This window comes from Amblyraja radiata, chromosome 3 (assembly GCF_010909765.2).
Source record: "Amblyraja radiata isolate CabotCenter1 chromosome 3, sAmbRad1.1.pri, whole genome shotgun sequence".
Classification (NCBI taxonomy): Eukaryota; Metazoa; Chordata; class Chondrichthyes; order Rajiformes; family Rajidae; genus Amblyraja; species Amblyraja radiata.
The window spans coordinates 129,390,554-129,408,445 of record NC_045958.1 but is presented as its reverse complement, the minus strand read 5'-3'; the positions used below and the strand labels follow the sequence as shown (position 1 = coordinate 129,408,445).

General features: G+C 46.5%; 1 protein-coding gene across 1 annotated transcript in view; it reads right to left on the bottom strand.

Annotated features, from left to right (window-relative positions):
• Positions 1–17,892, bottom strand: part of tenm3 (teneurin transmembrane protein 3) — a 702,745-nt gene that overhangs the window by 201,510 nt on the left and 483,343 nt on the right. Inside the window, 1 exon segment of the mRNA XM_033018762.1 lies at positions 3,432–3,530. Within this exon segment, the coding sequence (XP_032874653.1) occupies positions 3,432–3,530 (99 nt within the window).

The following is a 17,892-nucleotide window of genomic DNA, read 5'->3' as shown; positions in this document are numbered from 1 at the left end:
GGGAAGTCCAGAACTAGGGGTCACAGGTTAAGGATAAGAGGGAAGTCTTTTAGGACCGAGATGAGAAAATCATTTTTCACACAGAGAGTGGTGAATCTGTGGAATTCTCTGCCACAGAAGGTAGTTGAGGCCAGTTCATTGACTATATTTAAGAGGGAGTTAGATGTGGCCCTTGTGGCTAAAGGGATCAGGGGGTATGGAGAGGGCAGGGATGGGATACTGAGTTGGATGATCAGCCATGATCATATTGAATGGCGGTGCAGGCTCGAAGGGCCGAATGGCCTACTCCTGCACCTATTTTCTATGTTTCTATGTTTCTACCCCTGTTTTTGTATACAAGCCCTCTTGAAATAAATGCAGGCATTGAGTTTGCTTTCTTTACTACCGATTCAACTTGCAAATTAACTTTTTGGGAATCCTGCACCAACACTCCCAAGTCCCTTTGCACCTCCGATTTCTGGATTCTCTCCCCATTTAGAAAATAGTCTACGCCTTTATTCCTACTGTCAAAATGCATGACTCCACACTTTGCTACACTATATTCCATCTGCCACTTCTCTGCCCACTCTCCCAACCTGTCCAAGCCCTTCTGCAGAGTCCCTGCTTCCTCTACACTACCTGCCCCTCCACCTATTTTCGTATCATCCGCAAACTTGGCCACAAAGCCTTCAATCCTTTCGTCCAAATCGTCCAAAAATTACTTAAGGCCAGTTCATTGGCTATATTTAAGAGGGAGTTAGATGTGGCCCTTGTGGCTAAAGGGATCAGGGGGTATGGAGAGAAGGCAGGTACAGGATACTGAGGGATGATCAGCCATGATCATATTGAATGGCGGTGCAGGCTCGAAGGGCCGAATGGCCTACTCCTGCACCTATTTTCTATGTTTCTGTAGGAGCGAGCGGATGTTAGGGTGTTAGGGTGCGGGGATCAGTGATCGGCGCGGATTCAGTGGACCGAAGGGCCTGTTTCCGTGCTGTATCTCTAAACTAAACTACACTAAAACCTCGGGCAAAACCCACGCAGGTCACGGGGAGAACGTGCAAACTCCGTACAGACAGCACCCGTGGTCAGGATGGAACACGGGTCTCAGGCGCTGTGATGCGTCAACTCTACCGCTGCGCCACCGTGCCTCCCACAGTAAAAATATCCTCTGTGAATGACGGCATTGTTAGAAATGTTTGCTTTTTTAGAAACCATGTCAGGCCCGGGGGTAACTTAAATAAGCTTGGACTTATCCTGATTGAAGCGTTCCGCGGTGACCCAGTTAGCAGCCAATAACTCCAAGGATGAACATGACGCTCAATGTGAAACTGGGAACGGGGAAGTGGGTGAGGGTCTCAATGGGAATTTACTGCTCTGATTTCTGATGTTAGCGATCAGATTGAAAAGGTTTGAATTGTCCACACAGATTGCCATTGGAGTTGCAATAGACAATAGACAATAGGTGCAGGAGTAGGCCATTCGGCCCTTCGAGCCAGCACCGCATTTCAATGTGATCATGACTGATCATCCCCAATCAGTACCCCGTTCCTGCCTTCTCCCCATATCCCCTGAATCCGCTATTTTTAAGAGCCCTATCTAGCTCTCTCTTGAAAGCATCCAGAGAGCCTGCCTCCACCGCAGAGAATTCCGCAGACTCACCACTCTCTGTGAGAAAAAGTGTTTCCTTGTCTCTGTTCTAAATGGCTTACTCCTTATTCTTAAACTGTGGCCCCTGGTTCTGGACTCCCCCAACATCGGGAACATGTTTCCTGCCTCCAGCGTGCCCAAGCCCTTAACAATCTTGAACGAGGACTCGTCTGAATGCGATGTGTAGGAAGGAACTGCAGATTGGCAGATGCTGTCCACTGTGTATTTGCATTCCGTTGCTAAAACTCATCAACTATTCCAAACTCGAGCGATGCTGATGAGAATGCAGAGGGAAGAAAGCATAGGGAATCTTGCTTTGAAGAGTGAAGTCATCCAAGTTGACTCGTCAGTGAACAGACAGGACATGTAGGTTTAAAACATAGGTAGACACAAAATGCCGGAGTAACTCAGCTATGAGAATGCAGGGTGACTTGGACAGGTTGGGTGAGTGGGCAGATGCATGGCAGATGCAGTTTAATGTGGATAAATGTGAGGTTATCCACTTTGGTAGCCAAAACAGGAAGGCAGATTATTATCTAAATGGTGTCTAGTTGGGAAAAGGGGAAGTACAACGGGATCTGGGGGGGTCCTTGTTCATCAGTCAATGAAAGTAATGAACAGGTACAGCAGGCAGTGAAGAAAGCTAATGGCATGTTGGCCTTCAAAACAAGAGTTGAGTGTAGGAGCAAAGAGGTCCTTCTGCAGTTGTACAGAGCCCTAGTGAGACCACACCTGGAGTATTGTGTGCAGTTTTGGTCCCCTAATTTGAGGAAGGACATTCTTGCTATTGAGGGAGTGCAGCGTAGGTTCACCAGGTTAATTCCCGGGATGGCGGGACTGTCATATGCTGAGAGAATGGAGCAGCTGGGCTTGTACGCTCTGGAGTTTAGAAGGATGAGAGGGTATCTCATTGAAACATGTAATGTTATTAAGGGTTTGGACACACTAGAGGCAGGAAACATGTTCCCGATGTCGGGGGAGTCCATAATCAGGGGCCACAGTTTAAGAATAGAACAGAGATGAAGAAACACTTTTTCACACAGAGAGTGGTGAGTCTGTGGAATTCTCTGCCTCATGGGGCGGTGGAGGCCGGGTCTCTGGATACTTTTAAGAGAGAGCTAGATAGGACTCTTAAAAATAGCGGAGTCAGGGGATATGCGGAGAAGGCAGGAACGGGTTACTGATTGGGGATGATCAGCCATGATCACATGGAAGGGCCGAATGGCCTTCTCCTGCACCTATTGTCTATTGATGGGCAGTATCACTGGAGAGAAGGAATGGGCGACGTTTCGGGATGAATCTGAAGATGGGTCACCCAATTCCTTCTCTCCAGTGATGCTGCCTGTCCTGCTGAGTGACTCCACCATTTTGTGTCCATCAATGGTTGGTATTTCTTGTTTCTCCGCAGACCTTTAGAGACGTTTTAAATGTGGCTTCCCTGTCACCTGCAATGCCGGAGGATCGAACCAATATTTCCTGTATGTACGCTAGTGGAACCAGTCTCAAAGGAAGATTTTATAAAAAATGGGCACAAAGTGCTGGAGTAACTCTTGTCTGAATGCGAAATGAGTTGTTGCTAGGCTGACAGAGAAGTGATTTTGTTTCGTGGCCTTGTGCGAGAGAATGCGGCTATGAATAGAGATTTCAATCGTCTGTGCAGAAGACAGAATCCGAGACAGGGTTCCAGACATGTCACGAGTGTCGTCAATTAGGACGAAAATTGTCTCCCCCTTTCCTGCGCCGGGTGACTTGATGTTTGCAGCTCGCATCACTTTTTGTCTTTGCTTCTCAGAATGACGTACCCGTCACCGTAACTCCCATCGTGACACGGTGGGGTAAAAACATCCATCTCTATTAGGTTGTCATGCCCATTTTCAAGAACTGCCTGCTTTGCTAATTTTCTATGTGCAGAAACGAGATATAAAGCAAGTTAAAAAGGTGGACCTCGGGAAAGCATTTTACCGACAACATCTGAAACAGCAATCAGGCGACAATATATATATATATATCTATATATATATATATGTGTATAAGGTATAAGACCACACTTAAATCAAGTACGTTGTGTTAAGGCCTGCAAGCATTTGTAACACAGGGTAAAAGAAACACAGTTCCCATCTCCTCCGAATGATTGAATGATGCTTTCTGGTTACCTGTGATATTCTTCACAAGGTATGCAAAGAGTCACCACATAAAGGGCACCAATTACAAAGTATCCCACGTCCGCCTTGGCTCTCCTCCCCCCCCCCCCCCCCCCTTTACGGCAGTCCCCGCACACCAAGGGTCCTCCTTTGTTCTTGGTGGAGCGTTTCTTCTCGGCCTCACCTCAACATGGAACGCATTCCAGCCACCTGAAGCTATTCAGAAAGTAAGTTGACCTCAATGGTCACCTATCCATGTTCTCCACAGATGGTGCCTGACCCGCTGAGTTACTCCAGCACTCTGTGAAACGTCACCTATCCATGTTCTCCACAGATGCTGCCTGACCCGCTGAGTTACTCCAGCACTCTGTGAAACGTCACCTATCCATGTTCTCCACAGATGCTGCCTGACCCGCTGAGTTACTCCAGCACTCTGTGAAACGTCACCTATCCATGTTCTCCACAGATGCTGCCTGACCCGCTGAGTTACTCCAGCACTCTGTGAAACGTCACCTATCCATGTTCTCCACAGATGCTGCCTGACCCGCTGAGTTACTCCAGCATTTTGTGTCTTTTTTTAGAGATGTTATATCGCAACGTCTAAGAAACATTTGGACAGGTACATGGCTAGGACAAGTTTAGACCAGGGGTTCCCAACCTTTTTCGTCCCGTTTACCCCTGGTAACTTTAATAGGACATAACAATGTCATTTCACTTATTGATGAACAACTAATGATGAACAGATACTGGTATACCAGAACCAAACAGTCATTCAATGAGAAAAAATATGTACAAATCCACAATCTACAAATTTACCCCCTGCGTCGACAAAATGTACCCCCTTGGGGGATAAATTTACCACAGGTTAGAAACCCTTGGTGTAGAGGGATATGGGCCAGACACAGGCAGGTGGGACTAGTGCAGATGGGGCATGTTGATTGGCGTGGGCAAGTTGGACCTGTTTCCACGCTGTATAACTCTGTGACTCTCTGACTCCACATAGACAGCACCCGTAGTCAGGATCGAACCCGGGTGTCTGGCACCGTAAGGCAGCAACTCTACCGCTGAGTCACTGTTCCTTCCATAAGCTAGGGTACCGTCCGATTCACCTCGACCCCATTGTGGACATTGGACTTTGTCTGTGGAACTGATGCGCTACAATGCTGAGAACTATATTCTGCACTCTGTACCTTCCCCTTTGCTCCACCTATTGTCCGAAGTCTAAACTAGTGAGAAGAGGTGATCGATGGTCGGCGTGGATCCGGTGGGCTGAATGGCAAGTTTCCATGCTGTATCAGGAATGTAACAGGAATGTTTTAAACTTATAGGAAAGAACTGCAGATGCTGGTTTAAATCAGACTGAAGAAGGGTCTCGACCCGAAACATATAAGATTTTTAAGGGCTTGGGCACACTAGAGGCAGGAAACATGTTCCCAATGTTGGGGGAATCCAGAACCAGGGGCCACAGTTTACGAATAAGGGTTAAGGAGACGAGGAAACACTTTTTCTCACAGAGAGTAGTGAGTCTGTGGAATTCTCTGCCTCAGAGGGCGGTGGGGGCAGGTTCTCTGGATACTTTCATGAGAGAGCTAGATAGGGCTCTTAAAAATAGCGGTCAGGGGATATGGGGAGAAGGCAGGAACGGGGTACTGATTGTGGATGATCAGCCATGATCTCATTGAATGGCGGTGCTGGCTCGAAGGGCCGAATGGCCTATTCCTGCACCTATTGTCTATTATCACCCATTCCTTCACTCCAGATGTGCTGCCTGTCCCGCAGAGTTACTCCGGCATTTTGTGCCTACCTATGTTTTAAAGCTACATGTCCTGTCTGTTCACTGACGAGTCAACTTGGATGACTTCACTCTTCAAAGCAAGATTCCCAGTGCTTTCTTTCGCCTGCATTCTCATCAGCATCGCTCAAGTTTGGAATAGTTGATGAGTATTAGTTTTTGACAGCATCTTCCAATTCTTCCGACACAGAAATCATTGCTGTTGCCAGGGCTCGAGGGCCTGAGCTATAGGAAGAGTTTGGGCAGGCTAGGACTTCTTGGAGCGCAGGTGGATGAGGGGTGATCTCACATAAGACCATGAGGGAACTAGATAGGGTGAATGACTTTTGCCCAGAGTGGAGGAATCAAGCAACAGATGCCATAGGTTTAAGGTGAGAGGGGAATAGTGTAAAGCCTTGATGGAGTGGATGTTTCCACTGGTGGGAGAGTCTAGGACCAGAGGACACACTTTTAGAAAGGAGATGAGGAGGAATTTCTTTAGTCAGAGGTTTGTGAATCTGTGGAATTCGTTGCCACAGACGGCTGTGGAGGCCAAGTCAGTCGATTTTTGTAAGGCAGAGATTGACAGGTTCTTGATTAGGACGGGTGTCAGGGGTTATGGGGAGAAGGCAGGAGAATGAGAGGGAACGATAGATCACTCGGAGGGCCGAAGGGCATGTACTCACATTGTATCTCTAAACTAAACGAAACTAAACTAAACTAAACATGGACACAATAAGCTGGAGTAACTCAGTGGGTCAGAATAGGTGACGTTTAGGGTTCACGACACTTAGACAATAGACAACAGGTGCAGGAGTAGGCCATTCGGCCCTTCGAGCTAGCACCGGCATTCACTGTGATCATCCACAATCAGTACCCCGTTCCTGCCTTCTCCCCATATCCCCTGACTCCGCTATCTTTAATAGCCCTAACCAACTCTCTCTTGAAAGTATCCAGAGAATGGGCCTCCACTGCCTTCTGAGGCAGAGAATTCCACAGATTCACAATCCTCTGTGTGGGGGTTCTTAAGACTGAGAGTCAGGGGAATAAACTAAACTAAACTAAACTAAATTAAGTAGTCATAAGTTGTAATGAAACTAATTCTCAGGCAAACAGTTCCTTCCAGTTGTCGTCAGACACTTTTGTACTAATATAGTCAGTGACAAATGAATGACTTGCCCCGAAACATTTTATGGAAGAATTTTCTTAATAAAAGGCTACAATTTCGACACTCTCATTTTAAATGTATGTTGTTAAGGAGTGCTATTAATGTGTCAGAAATTAAATCTATCGGGGAAATGAGTGCATCACATGATGTCAAGTCGTTCGAAAGCACTTTAGAGCTAATGAAATATTTTTGAAGAGTAGTCACTGCAGTTGTAAAGGAATAATCGCGGGTTGATTAGCAGTTGTATACATGCATCATTGGGATTGGGCCATAAATGTTTGTCAGTCCTTGCATGCCATATTTCAGTGCAAATGTGGGTACTTATTCTTCAATGCTGCTGTTAAGTAGCTCACACGCTAGGAATTCTTTTAGCAAAAACTTCATTTTAGGTGAGTCATAGAGTGATACAGTGTGGAAACAGGCCCTTCAAGCCCAACGCGCCCACACCGGCCAACAATGCCCCAGCTACACTAGTCCCACTTGCCTGCGCTTGGTCCATATCCCTCCAAACCTGTCCTATCCATGTACCTGTCCAACTGTTTCTTGAACTTTCAAGAGAGAGCTAGATAGGGCTCTTAAAGATAGCGGAGTCAGGGAATATGGGGAGAAGGCAGGAACGGGGTACTGATTGGGGATGATCAGCCATGATCACATTGAATGGCGGTGCTGGCTCGAAGGGCCGAATGGCCTACTCTTGCACCTATTGTCTATTGTCTATTGAATGTAGGGATAGTACCAGCCTCAACTACATCCTCTGGCAGCTCGTTCCATACACCCACCACCCTTTGTGTGAAAAAGTTACCCCTCTGATTCCTATTAAATCTTTTCCCCTTAATCTTGAACCCATGTCCTCTGGTCCTCGATTCCCCTACTCTGGACAAGAGACTCTGTGCATTTACCCGATCTATTCCTCTCATGATTTTATCCACCTCTATAAAATTACCCCTCATCCTCCTGCGCTCCAAGGAATAGAGTCCCAGCCTGCTCAACCTCTCCCCATAGCTCAGATACTTGAGTCCTGCCAACATTCTCATAAATCTTCTCTGAACCCTTTCCAGCTTGACAACATCATTCCTATAACACGGTGCCCAGAACTGAACACGATAGTCTAAATGCGGTCTCACCAACATCTTATACAACTGCAACATGACCTCCCAACTTCTATACTCAATACTCTGACTAATGAAGGCCAAAGTGCCAAAAGCCTTTTCGACCACCTATCTACCTGCGACTCGACCTTCAAGGAACCATGCACCTGTACTCCTAGATCCCTCTGCTCTACAACACTACCCAGAGGCCAACCATTGTTCGACGTCCCAAAATGCAACACCTCACACTTCATTGTATTAAATTCCATCAACCATTCCTCCGCCCACCTGGCCAATCGATCCAGATCCTGCTGTAATCGTTCACAACCATCTTCACTATCTGCAAAACCACCCACTTTTGTCTCATCAGCAAACTTGCTAATCTTGCCCTGTATGTTCTCATCTAAATCATTGATGTAGTTTTAGAGATATAGTGCTGAAACAGTCCCTTCAGCCCACCGAGTGCGCAGCGACCAGCGATCCCCGCACACTAACACTATCCGACACACACTGGGAACAATTGACATCTATACCAAGCCAATTAACCAACAAACCTGTACGTCTTTGAAGTGGGGAGATCAAGGGGTGAAGATGCCACCCCACCCTGCCGACTATTTGCAGACGAGTCACATATTACAATCGCCCCACACTCTTAAATCTCTACTCCTACCATTTCTTCTTTGATCGGACTTTACTGGCTTTACCTTGCACTAAACGTTATTCCATTTATCATGTATCTGTACACTGTAAATGGCTCGATTGTAATCATGCATTGTCTTTCCACAACAAAAGCCTTTCACTCCACTTCAGTACACGTGGCAATAAACTCATTCTAACTGAACTGAACTGGAAGGGATGTATTAGAAAGAACTGCAGATGCTGGTAAATTGGAGGTAGACAAAAATGCTGGAGAAACTCAGCAGGTGAAGCAGCATCTATGGAGAGAAGGAAGAGACCCGAAACGTCACCTATTCCTTCGCTCCATAGATGCTGCCTCACCCGCTGAGTTTCTCCAGCATTTTTGTCTACCCTTTAACTACATACATTTTTCCTCATCTCCTTTCTAATGGTATGTCCTTTTATTCTGAGGCTATGGCCTCTGGTCCTGGACTCTCCCACTAGTTCATTGAACACTCTACCAATGTTCGTTGGTAACATTCAGAAATCTAGTCTAGGATCAGAGGGTACAGGCTCACAATAAAAGGACGTACCTTTAGAAAGGAGACGAGGAGGAATTTCTTTTGACAGAGGGGGGTGAATCTGTGGAATTCTTTGCCACAGACGGCTGTGGAGGTCAAGTCAGTGTATGTTTTTAAGGCAGAGATAGATAGGTTCTTGATTAGTGCAGGTGTCAGTGGTTATGGGGAGAAGGCAGGAGAATGGGGCTGAGAGGGAGAGATAGATCAACCATGATTGAATGGTGGTGGACATGAACTTGTGAACTTTAGACTTCAGAGACAGTGTGGAAACAGGCCCTTCAGCCCATCACTTTTTCCAGCATCTGCAGTCCCTTCTTAAACATTTAGTTAAAGGGTGGTGAATCTATGGAATTTGTTGCCCCTGACAGCTGTGGAGGCCATCAATGGATATTTTTTAAGTCTGTGATTGGCAGATTCTTGATTAGTATGGGTGTCAGGGGGTTATGGGGAGAAGACAGGAGAATGGGGTTAGGAGGGAGAGATAGATCAGCCATGATTGAATGGCAAAGTAGACTTGATGGGCCGAATGGCCTAATTCCGCTCCTACCATTTTAGAACTTATGACCGAGAGTATGAAGTGAACCAACAGTGAGGAAGTCAAAAAGCGTGGGAGTGGAAGTCTGCTGACATAGTGATTACATCATGAACCCAGAGCCCTGATCTGATCACTCATCCAGATTTATTTCTCTTGGGCAGCATACAACCAAGTGGCATGAATATTGATTTCTCTAACTTCAAGTAACCCTTGCACCCCCTCGCTCTCCGTCCTTCCCCCACCCAAGTTGTTGTGCGAGCTTCAAAGCTGTCTTGTTGGATCTCATTACCTGTAACTCGTTTTCACCCAGCCCAAAGCACACCGAGTCCGCGCCGACCAGCGATCCCCGCACACTAACACAACAGACAATAGACAATAGGTGCAGGAGTAGGCCATTCGGCCCTTCGAGACAGCACCGCCATTCAATGTGATCATGGCTGATCATCCCCAATCAGTACCCCCTTCCTGCCTTCTCCCCATATCCCCTGCCTTCTCCCCATATCCCCTGACTCCGCTATCTTTAAGAGCCCCATCTAGCTCTCTCTTGAAAGTATCCAGAGAACCTGCCTCCACTGCCCTCTGAGGCAGAGAATTCCACAGACTCACCACTTTCTTTGTGAAAAAGTGTTTCCTCGTCTCCGTTCTAAATTGCTTACTCCTTATTCTTAAACTGTGTCTCCTGGTTCTGAACTCCCCCAACATCGGGAGCATGTTTCCTGCCTCTAGCGTGTCCAAACCCTTAACAATCTTATATGTTTCAATGAGATCCCCTCTCATTCATCTAAACTCCAGAGTGTACAAGCCCAGCTGCTTCATTCTCTCAGTACATGACAGTCCCGCCATCCCAGGAATTAACCTTATAAACCTACGCTGCACTCCCTCAATAGCAAGAATGTCTTTCCTCAAATTAGGGGACCAAAACTGCACACAATATGGCTGATCATGGCTATGAACACCATCCTACACACACTGGGGACTATTTTGTTTACATTTATACCGAGCCAATTCACCTACACACCTGTACGTCTTTGGAGTGTGGAAGAATACCAGAAAACCCACGCAGGTCACGGGGAGAACATGTAAACTCCACCCACACAGCACCCGCAGTCAGGATTGAACCTGGGCCTCTGGCGCTGTAAGGCAGCAACTCTACCGCTGCGCCACCGTAGAGCTGCTCCAAAGCTCTCAGCTAGACCTCAGCTAACAATGGCCCGTTTCCTGTCTCATCGTTACTTTTTCGCATATCTTTAATTCATTTGTTCTATATCTCTCGTTTCCACTTTCCCCCGATTCTCGGCCTCTGAAGAAGGGTCTCGACCTGAAACGTCACCTAATCCTTTTCTCCAGAGATACTGCCTGACCCACTGAGTTACTCCAGCATTTTGGTGACTATCTACTGATCCAGAGATATGATTCCAAATCCTACGGAGGCAGCTGAGGAATTCAAGTGAAACAACAGCTTGCACAAGTAATGATAACCATAGATCCATTGGACAGTTGCAAAACTCCATCTGGCCCATTAATGTTCAGTAGAGCAAGAGATAGTCACAGATTGATACATCGTTGAAACAGGCCTTTCATCACAACTTGCCCACCTGCCTGCATTTGGTTCATATCCGGGATCATATTGAAACATGTAAGATCATTAAGGGTTTGGACACGCTAGAGGCAGGAATCATGTTCCCGATGTTGGGGGAGTCCAGAACCAGGGGTCACAGTTTAAGAATAAGGGGTAAGCCATTTAGAACGGAGATGAGGAAACACTTTTTCACGCAGAGTATTGTGAGTCTGTGGAATCCTCTGCCTCAGAGGGCGGCGGAGGCCAGTTCTCTGGATACTTTCAAGAGAGAGCTAGATAGGGCTCTTAAAGATAGCGGAGTCAGGGGATATGGGGAGAAGGCAGGAACGGGGTACTGATTGGGGATGATCAGCCAATCATGGCGGTGCTGGCTTGAAGGGCCGAATGGCCTACTCCTGCATCTATTGTCTATCCCTCTAAACCTGTCCTATCTATGCACCTGTCTAAATGGCTTTGAAATGTGGTTTAGTTTCATGTAGTTTAATGTCACGTGTACCGAGGTACAGTGAAAAGCTGTTTTGTTGCGTGCTACCCAGTCAGTGGTAAACACCATATATGATCACAATCGGGCCGTCCACTGTGAACGGATACAGGATAAAGGGAATAACTTTTAAGGGCCTGCCCACTGTACGAGGTAATTCACGAGTTCTCCCGAGTTCTCCCCTGATTCGCTCGGAGAATGACTGTAGCGGGTCCGTAGGAGTTTGTGGATGTCCCGTAGCGGCTCGTACGAGTAAACTCGTGACGTTTTTTCAACACTGTGAAAAATGTTCACGAGTAAAAAAATACTCGTGATGAATTTTTTAAATAGTTTTTACTCGTACGAGCCGCTACGGGACATCCACGAACTCCTACGGACCCGCTACGGTCATTCTCCGAGCTCGAATCAGGGGAGAACTCGGGAGAACTCGTGAATTACCTCGTACAGTGGGACAGGGGCTTTAGTGCAAGGTAAAGTCCCATTAACTCTCTCCCACAGAAGGTAGTTGAGGCCAGTTCATTGGCTATATTTAAGAGGGAGTTAGATGTGGCCCTTGTGGCTAAAGGGATCAGGGGGTATGGAGAGAAGGCAGGTACAGGATACTGAGTTGGATGATCAGACATGATCATATTGAATGGCGGTGCAGGCTCGAAGGGCCGAATGGCCTACTCCTGCACCTATTTTCCATGTTTCTATGTAAAGATAGTCCAAGGGTCACCAATGAGGTAATAATAATAATAATAAATTTTATTTATGGGCGCCTTTCAAGAGTCTCAAGGACACCTTACAAAAATTGAGCATGTAGAGGAAAAACATGTAAGGGGAATGAAATAAATAGTAGAGACATGACTAGTACACAAAGTAAAGACAGAATTCAATACAAAACACAGTATGATGTTCAATACAAAACGCACAGGTAGATGGTAGCTCTCTAGTTGGTGATAGAATGGGTCAGTTCTCTACGTGGCTACCAATGTATCAATGTGGCTTTTTTTAAGTGGCATTTCATGACTAGTCCATGGGAGGAGAGGTGAAGAAAGGTCTCGACTTGAAACCTCACCCATTCCTTCTCTCTACAGATGCTGCCTGTCTCCCTCAGTTACTCCAGCATTTTGTTACTCCAGTATCTACGGAGGATAGGTGAAGCCAGTAGATACAATCTGGTGAATGGGTAGAAACAAGGGTGCTGGTTTATACCAAATATAGACACAATGTGTTTTGAGTAACTCAACGGGTCAGGCAGCATCTCTGGAGAAAAAGGTAGGTGACATTTCAGGTCGGGAACCTTCTTCAGACCCAAACACCGAAATGTCACCCCTCCTTTTTCCTCATAGGTGCTGCCTGACCCGCTCAGTTACTCCAGCACTTTGCGTTTGTCTTTGGTGAATGGGTACGTTGAGTCAAGATTGAGAAACCAGTTTGAATTTGAACCACAATAACGTATAAGGTCAGCACGGTGGCGCAGCGGTAGAGTTGCTGCCTTACAGAGACCGGGTTCCATCCTGACCACGGGTGCTGTCTGCGCGGAGTTTGCACGTTCTCCCCGTGACCTGCGTGGATTTTCTCTGAGAATTTTGGTTCCTCCCTTACTCCAAAAGGCGCACAGATTTGTTGGTTCATTGGCTTAGTATTAATGTAAAAACTGTCCCTAGTGTGTGTGTTGGATAATGTACATGTGTGGGGATCGCTGGTCGGTGGGGACTCGGTAGGCCGAAGAGCCTGTTTACGCCCTGTATCTGTAAACTACTCTAACACTAAACTAAAAACTGGATAAAATTAAGACATTCTAGTCACTTTCAATTTAGTACCATGGAAGATTAGTTTTAAACCAGTAGTTTTTCAATTAATTTATCACAATTGACCTAAATCTAAAAGGACTGATATAGACTGCGTATAGACTTATGATTTATTGAGCAAGACCATGATTAATCTCTATTAGAGGTGCTATAAGTTCATATAGACTTTATTAGACAAGTTATGAAGAAAGTACATTTCTTCTTTCTTGAAAAATAAAGTCAATACTCATAGATTTTATATTCATGAAAAATTAACCTTGGAATTGTCCATGAAATTAAACCATTTGCATCTCACACAGTCCCTCATTAATGTAGACTTTCATAAAGAGTGTTACAAAGCACCCTACAACAGTTCTATTAGCACACTTGAAACGGATGGGATTAATGGCTAACGTATCTATTGCATCCGCTGCTCTAGGTGCTCTACATCGGTGAGACCAAGCGCAGGCTTGCCGATTGCTTCGCCCAACTCCTCCGCTCGGTTCGCAATAACCAACCTGATCTCCCGGTGGCTCAGCACTTCAACTCCCCCTCCCATTCCGAATCTGACCTTTCTGTCCTGGGCCTCCTCCATGGCCAGAGTGAGTCCCACTGTAAATTGGAGGAGCAGCACCTCATATTTTGCTTGGGTAGTTTACACCCCAGCGGTATGAACATTGACTTCTCCAATTTCAGGTAGTCCTTGCTTTCTCCCTCCTTCCCCTCCCCTTCCCAGCTCTCCCACAGCCCACTGTCTCCGCCTCTTCCTTTCTTTTTCTCATCCCCCCCACATCAGTCTGAAGAAGGGTCTCGACCCAAAACGTCGCCTATTCCTTCGCTCCATAGATGCCGCCTCACCCGCTGAGTTTCTCCAGCATTTTTGTCTACATTCGATTAATGGCTAAAGTACCTGCAGAACTAAAGGGCCTGTCCCACTGTACGAGGTAATTCAAGATCTCTCCCGAGTTTAAAAAAAATCAAACTCGTGGTAAATACGTAGAATGTACGTAGCGGCTACGTCGGAGCTCGGGGATGTCTCGTAGCGGCTCGTAACGCTAACGGCATGCACTCAGGAAATGCGGTAACTCGTGAAGTTTTTTCAGCACTGTGAAAAATGTCCACGAGAGCCCCGTGAACCTACGAACGGTTATTACTGTAATTCTCCGAGTTCGAATCAGGGGAAACTCGGGAGAACTCTTGAATCACCTCCTACAGTGGGACAGGCCCTTAAACTAGGAGAGGTCTACCAGAGTGCTGCCTGGATTCAAGGATACTAGCTATAAAATGAGGTGGGACACACTTCAGTTTAGTTTATTCTCACGTGTATCGAGGTACAGTGAAAAGCTTTTGTTGCGTGCTAACCAGTCAGCAGAAAGGCAGTACATGATTACAATCGAGCCGTCCACAGTGTACAGATACATGATAAGGGAATGATGTTTAGTGCAAGGTAAAGCCAGCAAAGTCCAATTAAGGATAGTCCGAGGGTCACCAATGAGGTAGATAGTAGTTCAGCACTGCTCTCTGGTTGTGGTAGGATGGTTCAGTTGCCTGATAACAGCCGGGAAGAAACTGTACCTGAATCTGTCCCTGAGTCTGAAGAAGCGTCTCGACCCGAAACGACTCCTATTCCTTCGCTCCATAGATGCTGCCTCACCCGCTGAGTTTCTCCAGCATTTTTGTCTACCTTCGATTTTTCCAGCATCTGCAGTTCTTTCTTAAAGCACTGAATCTGGAGGTGTGCGTTTTCACATTTCTGTACCTTTTGCTTGATGGGAGAGGGGAGAAGAGGGATTGCCCAGGGTGAGACTGGTCCTTGATGATGCTGCTGGCCTTGCCGAGGCAGCGTGAGGTGTAGATGGAGTCAATGGCAGGGTGCCCTGGTCAGGGAGTAGATTCTGAAGAAGGGTCTCGACCTGAAACATCACCTATTCTTTTTCTCCAGAGATGTTGCCTGACCTAAAACTAAAATAGAACTAAAAAAACCCGCTGAGTTACTCCAGCTTTTTGTTTCTATCTTCAGTGTAAACCAACATCTGCAGTTCCTTCCCGCACATAAGGGGAGGGAGGTCGGTTTGTTTGATGATCTGGGCTGGCTAAGCCCTTGCAGATTTCCGTCACTTACATAGTTAAGCCCCTAATCTTTCTGCTCCACAACAGTTTCTTTCCTGTAATATATCCTCAGTACTCGTTTCTGTTCCTTCAGGAACAAAAACAAAGTGCCTCACACATCCCCACAATTAAACCCATCTGCTGCAAGTTTGAAACACTGAGTTTCATTGTTTGTGCTGGAGAGCTTGCATCCATTTACACTGGGCAGGGCTGGCTGGCTCCACAGACTGATTCATGTAGGGATCAAATCTTTCCTCTGCCCTTTCTGCTGAAGATGCTTTATGCAGGACCTTTACAGCAGCTTAAAACTTTGTTGTTGTTTATTATGTGTACATATGCGTGTGTATATATATATATATATGGCTGACCATGGGTGATGCATCCTAGTTGTTCGCTGCTTGCTCCAAACCTCGGCTAGAGCAGCATCGCTTGTGGCTGTAGAGACCCTTGCGGGAGTGACAGTCTCTGTGGCAGAGGTCACATTTGTGTGTGTGGTCTCTGTTGTGTTGCAGTTGCTGCGTTCCTTTCTGCCAGCCCCCTTGTCTGCCGCTGCGTTTCTCTTCCCCTGTTTTGAGATGTTGGTTCAGGGTACCCCTCCACTTTGTGCGGTCAGCTGCAAGGTTCTCCCGGGCCTCCACATCGACGTCGAGCGCCTTCATATCTCTCTTGCGGACATCCTCGTAACGTAGCTGGGGGTCGGCCGATGGTTCTCCTCCCAGATGTCAGCTCTCCACAGAGGATGTGAGTCGTCTGTGGAATTCGGTTCTCTGGATGCTTTCAAGAGAGAGCTGGATAGGGCTCTTAAAGATAGCGGAGTCAAGGGATATGGGGAGAAGGCAGGAACGGGGTACTGATTGGGGATGATCAGCCATGATCACATTGAATGGCTCGAAGGGCCGAATGGCCTACTCCTGCTCCTATAGTCTATTGATGTCTTTTGGAATACGGCCATCCTCCATGCGGTGGATATGGCCCAGCCACCACAGTCTGCGCTGCCTGAGTACATACTGGGATGGCCAGCACAAGGCAGGATCTCGGCGTTGGACACTCTGTCTTGCCAGGATATGCCCAGGATACGGCGGATGCTTCTCAGGTGGAAGGTGTGGAGTCTTCTCTCTTGCCTGCCATATGTAGCCCATATATATATATATATATATATATACACATACCTATACACACATATATATACTAGATGTGATCTGTATAAATATATATACAGTGTGTTCGATCCATCCCTACGTCGGAGCTTTGATCATCCCGACGAGAGGGCCTGTACATCGGGCCATCCGCAGTGGCGACCACGGAGGGTCAAGGCCCCCGACCACGTATTCTGTTCTTTTTAATTGTCTGGGCTGCATGGTAACTCATTTCACTGTATCTTAACTGGTGCATGTGGCAAATAAATGTGAGCCTTGAATCTATATGCGTATATGTGGGTAAGTGTATATAAACACACACTGAACTTTTTTTCTCATTTATTATATTGTTTACAGTGTACTATGTTCACATATTCTGTTGTGCTGCAGCAAGTAAAAATGTCACTGTTCTATCAGGGACACATGACAATAAAACACTCTAGACTATGGAACTGTAATACTCTCTGAAAAGACTGAAACAGATTCAGAAGGCTGTGGAGGCCAAGTTAGTGGATACGCTTAAGGCACAGATAGATAGATTCTTAGGTACACAAAATTGCTGGAGAAAATCAGCGGGTGCAGCAGCATCTGTGGAGCGAAGGAAATAGGCGACGTTTCGGGCCGAAACCCTACTTCAGACTCTTGATAGATTCTTGATTGCTACTGGTGTCAGGGGTTATGGGGAGAAAGCAGGAGAATGGGAGGGAGAGATAGATCAGCCACGAGGAAGCACTTTTTCTCACAGAGAGTCGTGAGTCTGTGGAATTCTCTGCCTCAGAGGGCGGTGGAGGCAGGTTCTCTGGATACTTTCAAGAGAGAGTTAGATAGAGCTGTTAAAAATAGCGGAGTCAGGGGATAGGGGATAGAGAGTGGTGGCTGTGTGGAATGAGCTTCCAGTGAAGGTGGTGGAGGCAGGTTCGTTTTTATCATTTAAAAATAAATTGGATAGTTATATGGACGGGAAAGGAATGGAGGGTTATGGTCTGAGCGCAGGTATATGGGACTAGGGGAGAATACGTGTTCGGCACGGACTAGAAGGGTCGAGATGGCCTGTTTCTGTGCTGTAATTGTTATATGGTTATATGATATGGGGAGAAGGCAGGAACGGGGTACTGATTGGGGATGATCAGCCATGATCACATTGAATGGTGGTGCTGGCTTGAAGGGCCAAATGGCCTACTCCTGCACCTATTGTCTATTGTCTATTGATTGAATGGCGGAGTAGACTTGATGGGCCGAATGACCTAATTCTGCTCCTATCAATTATGAGCATATGAAGTT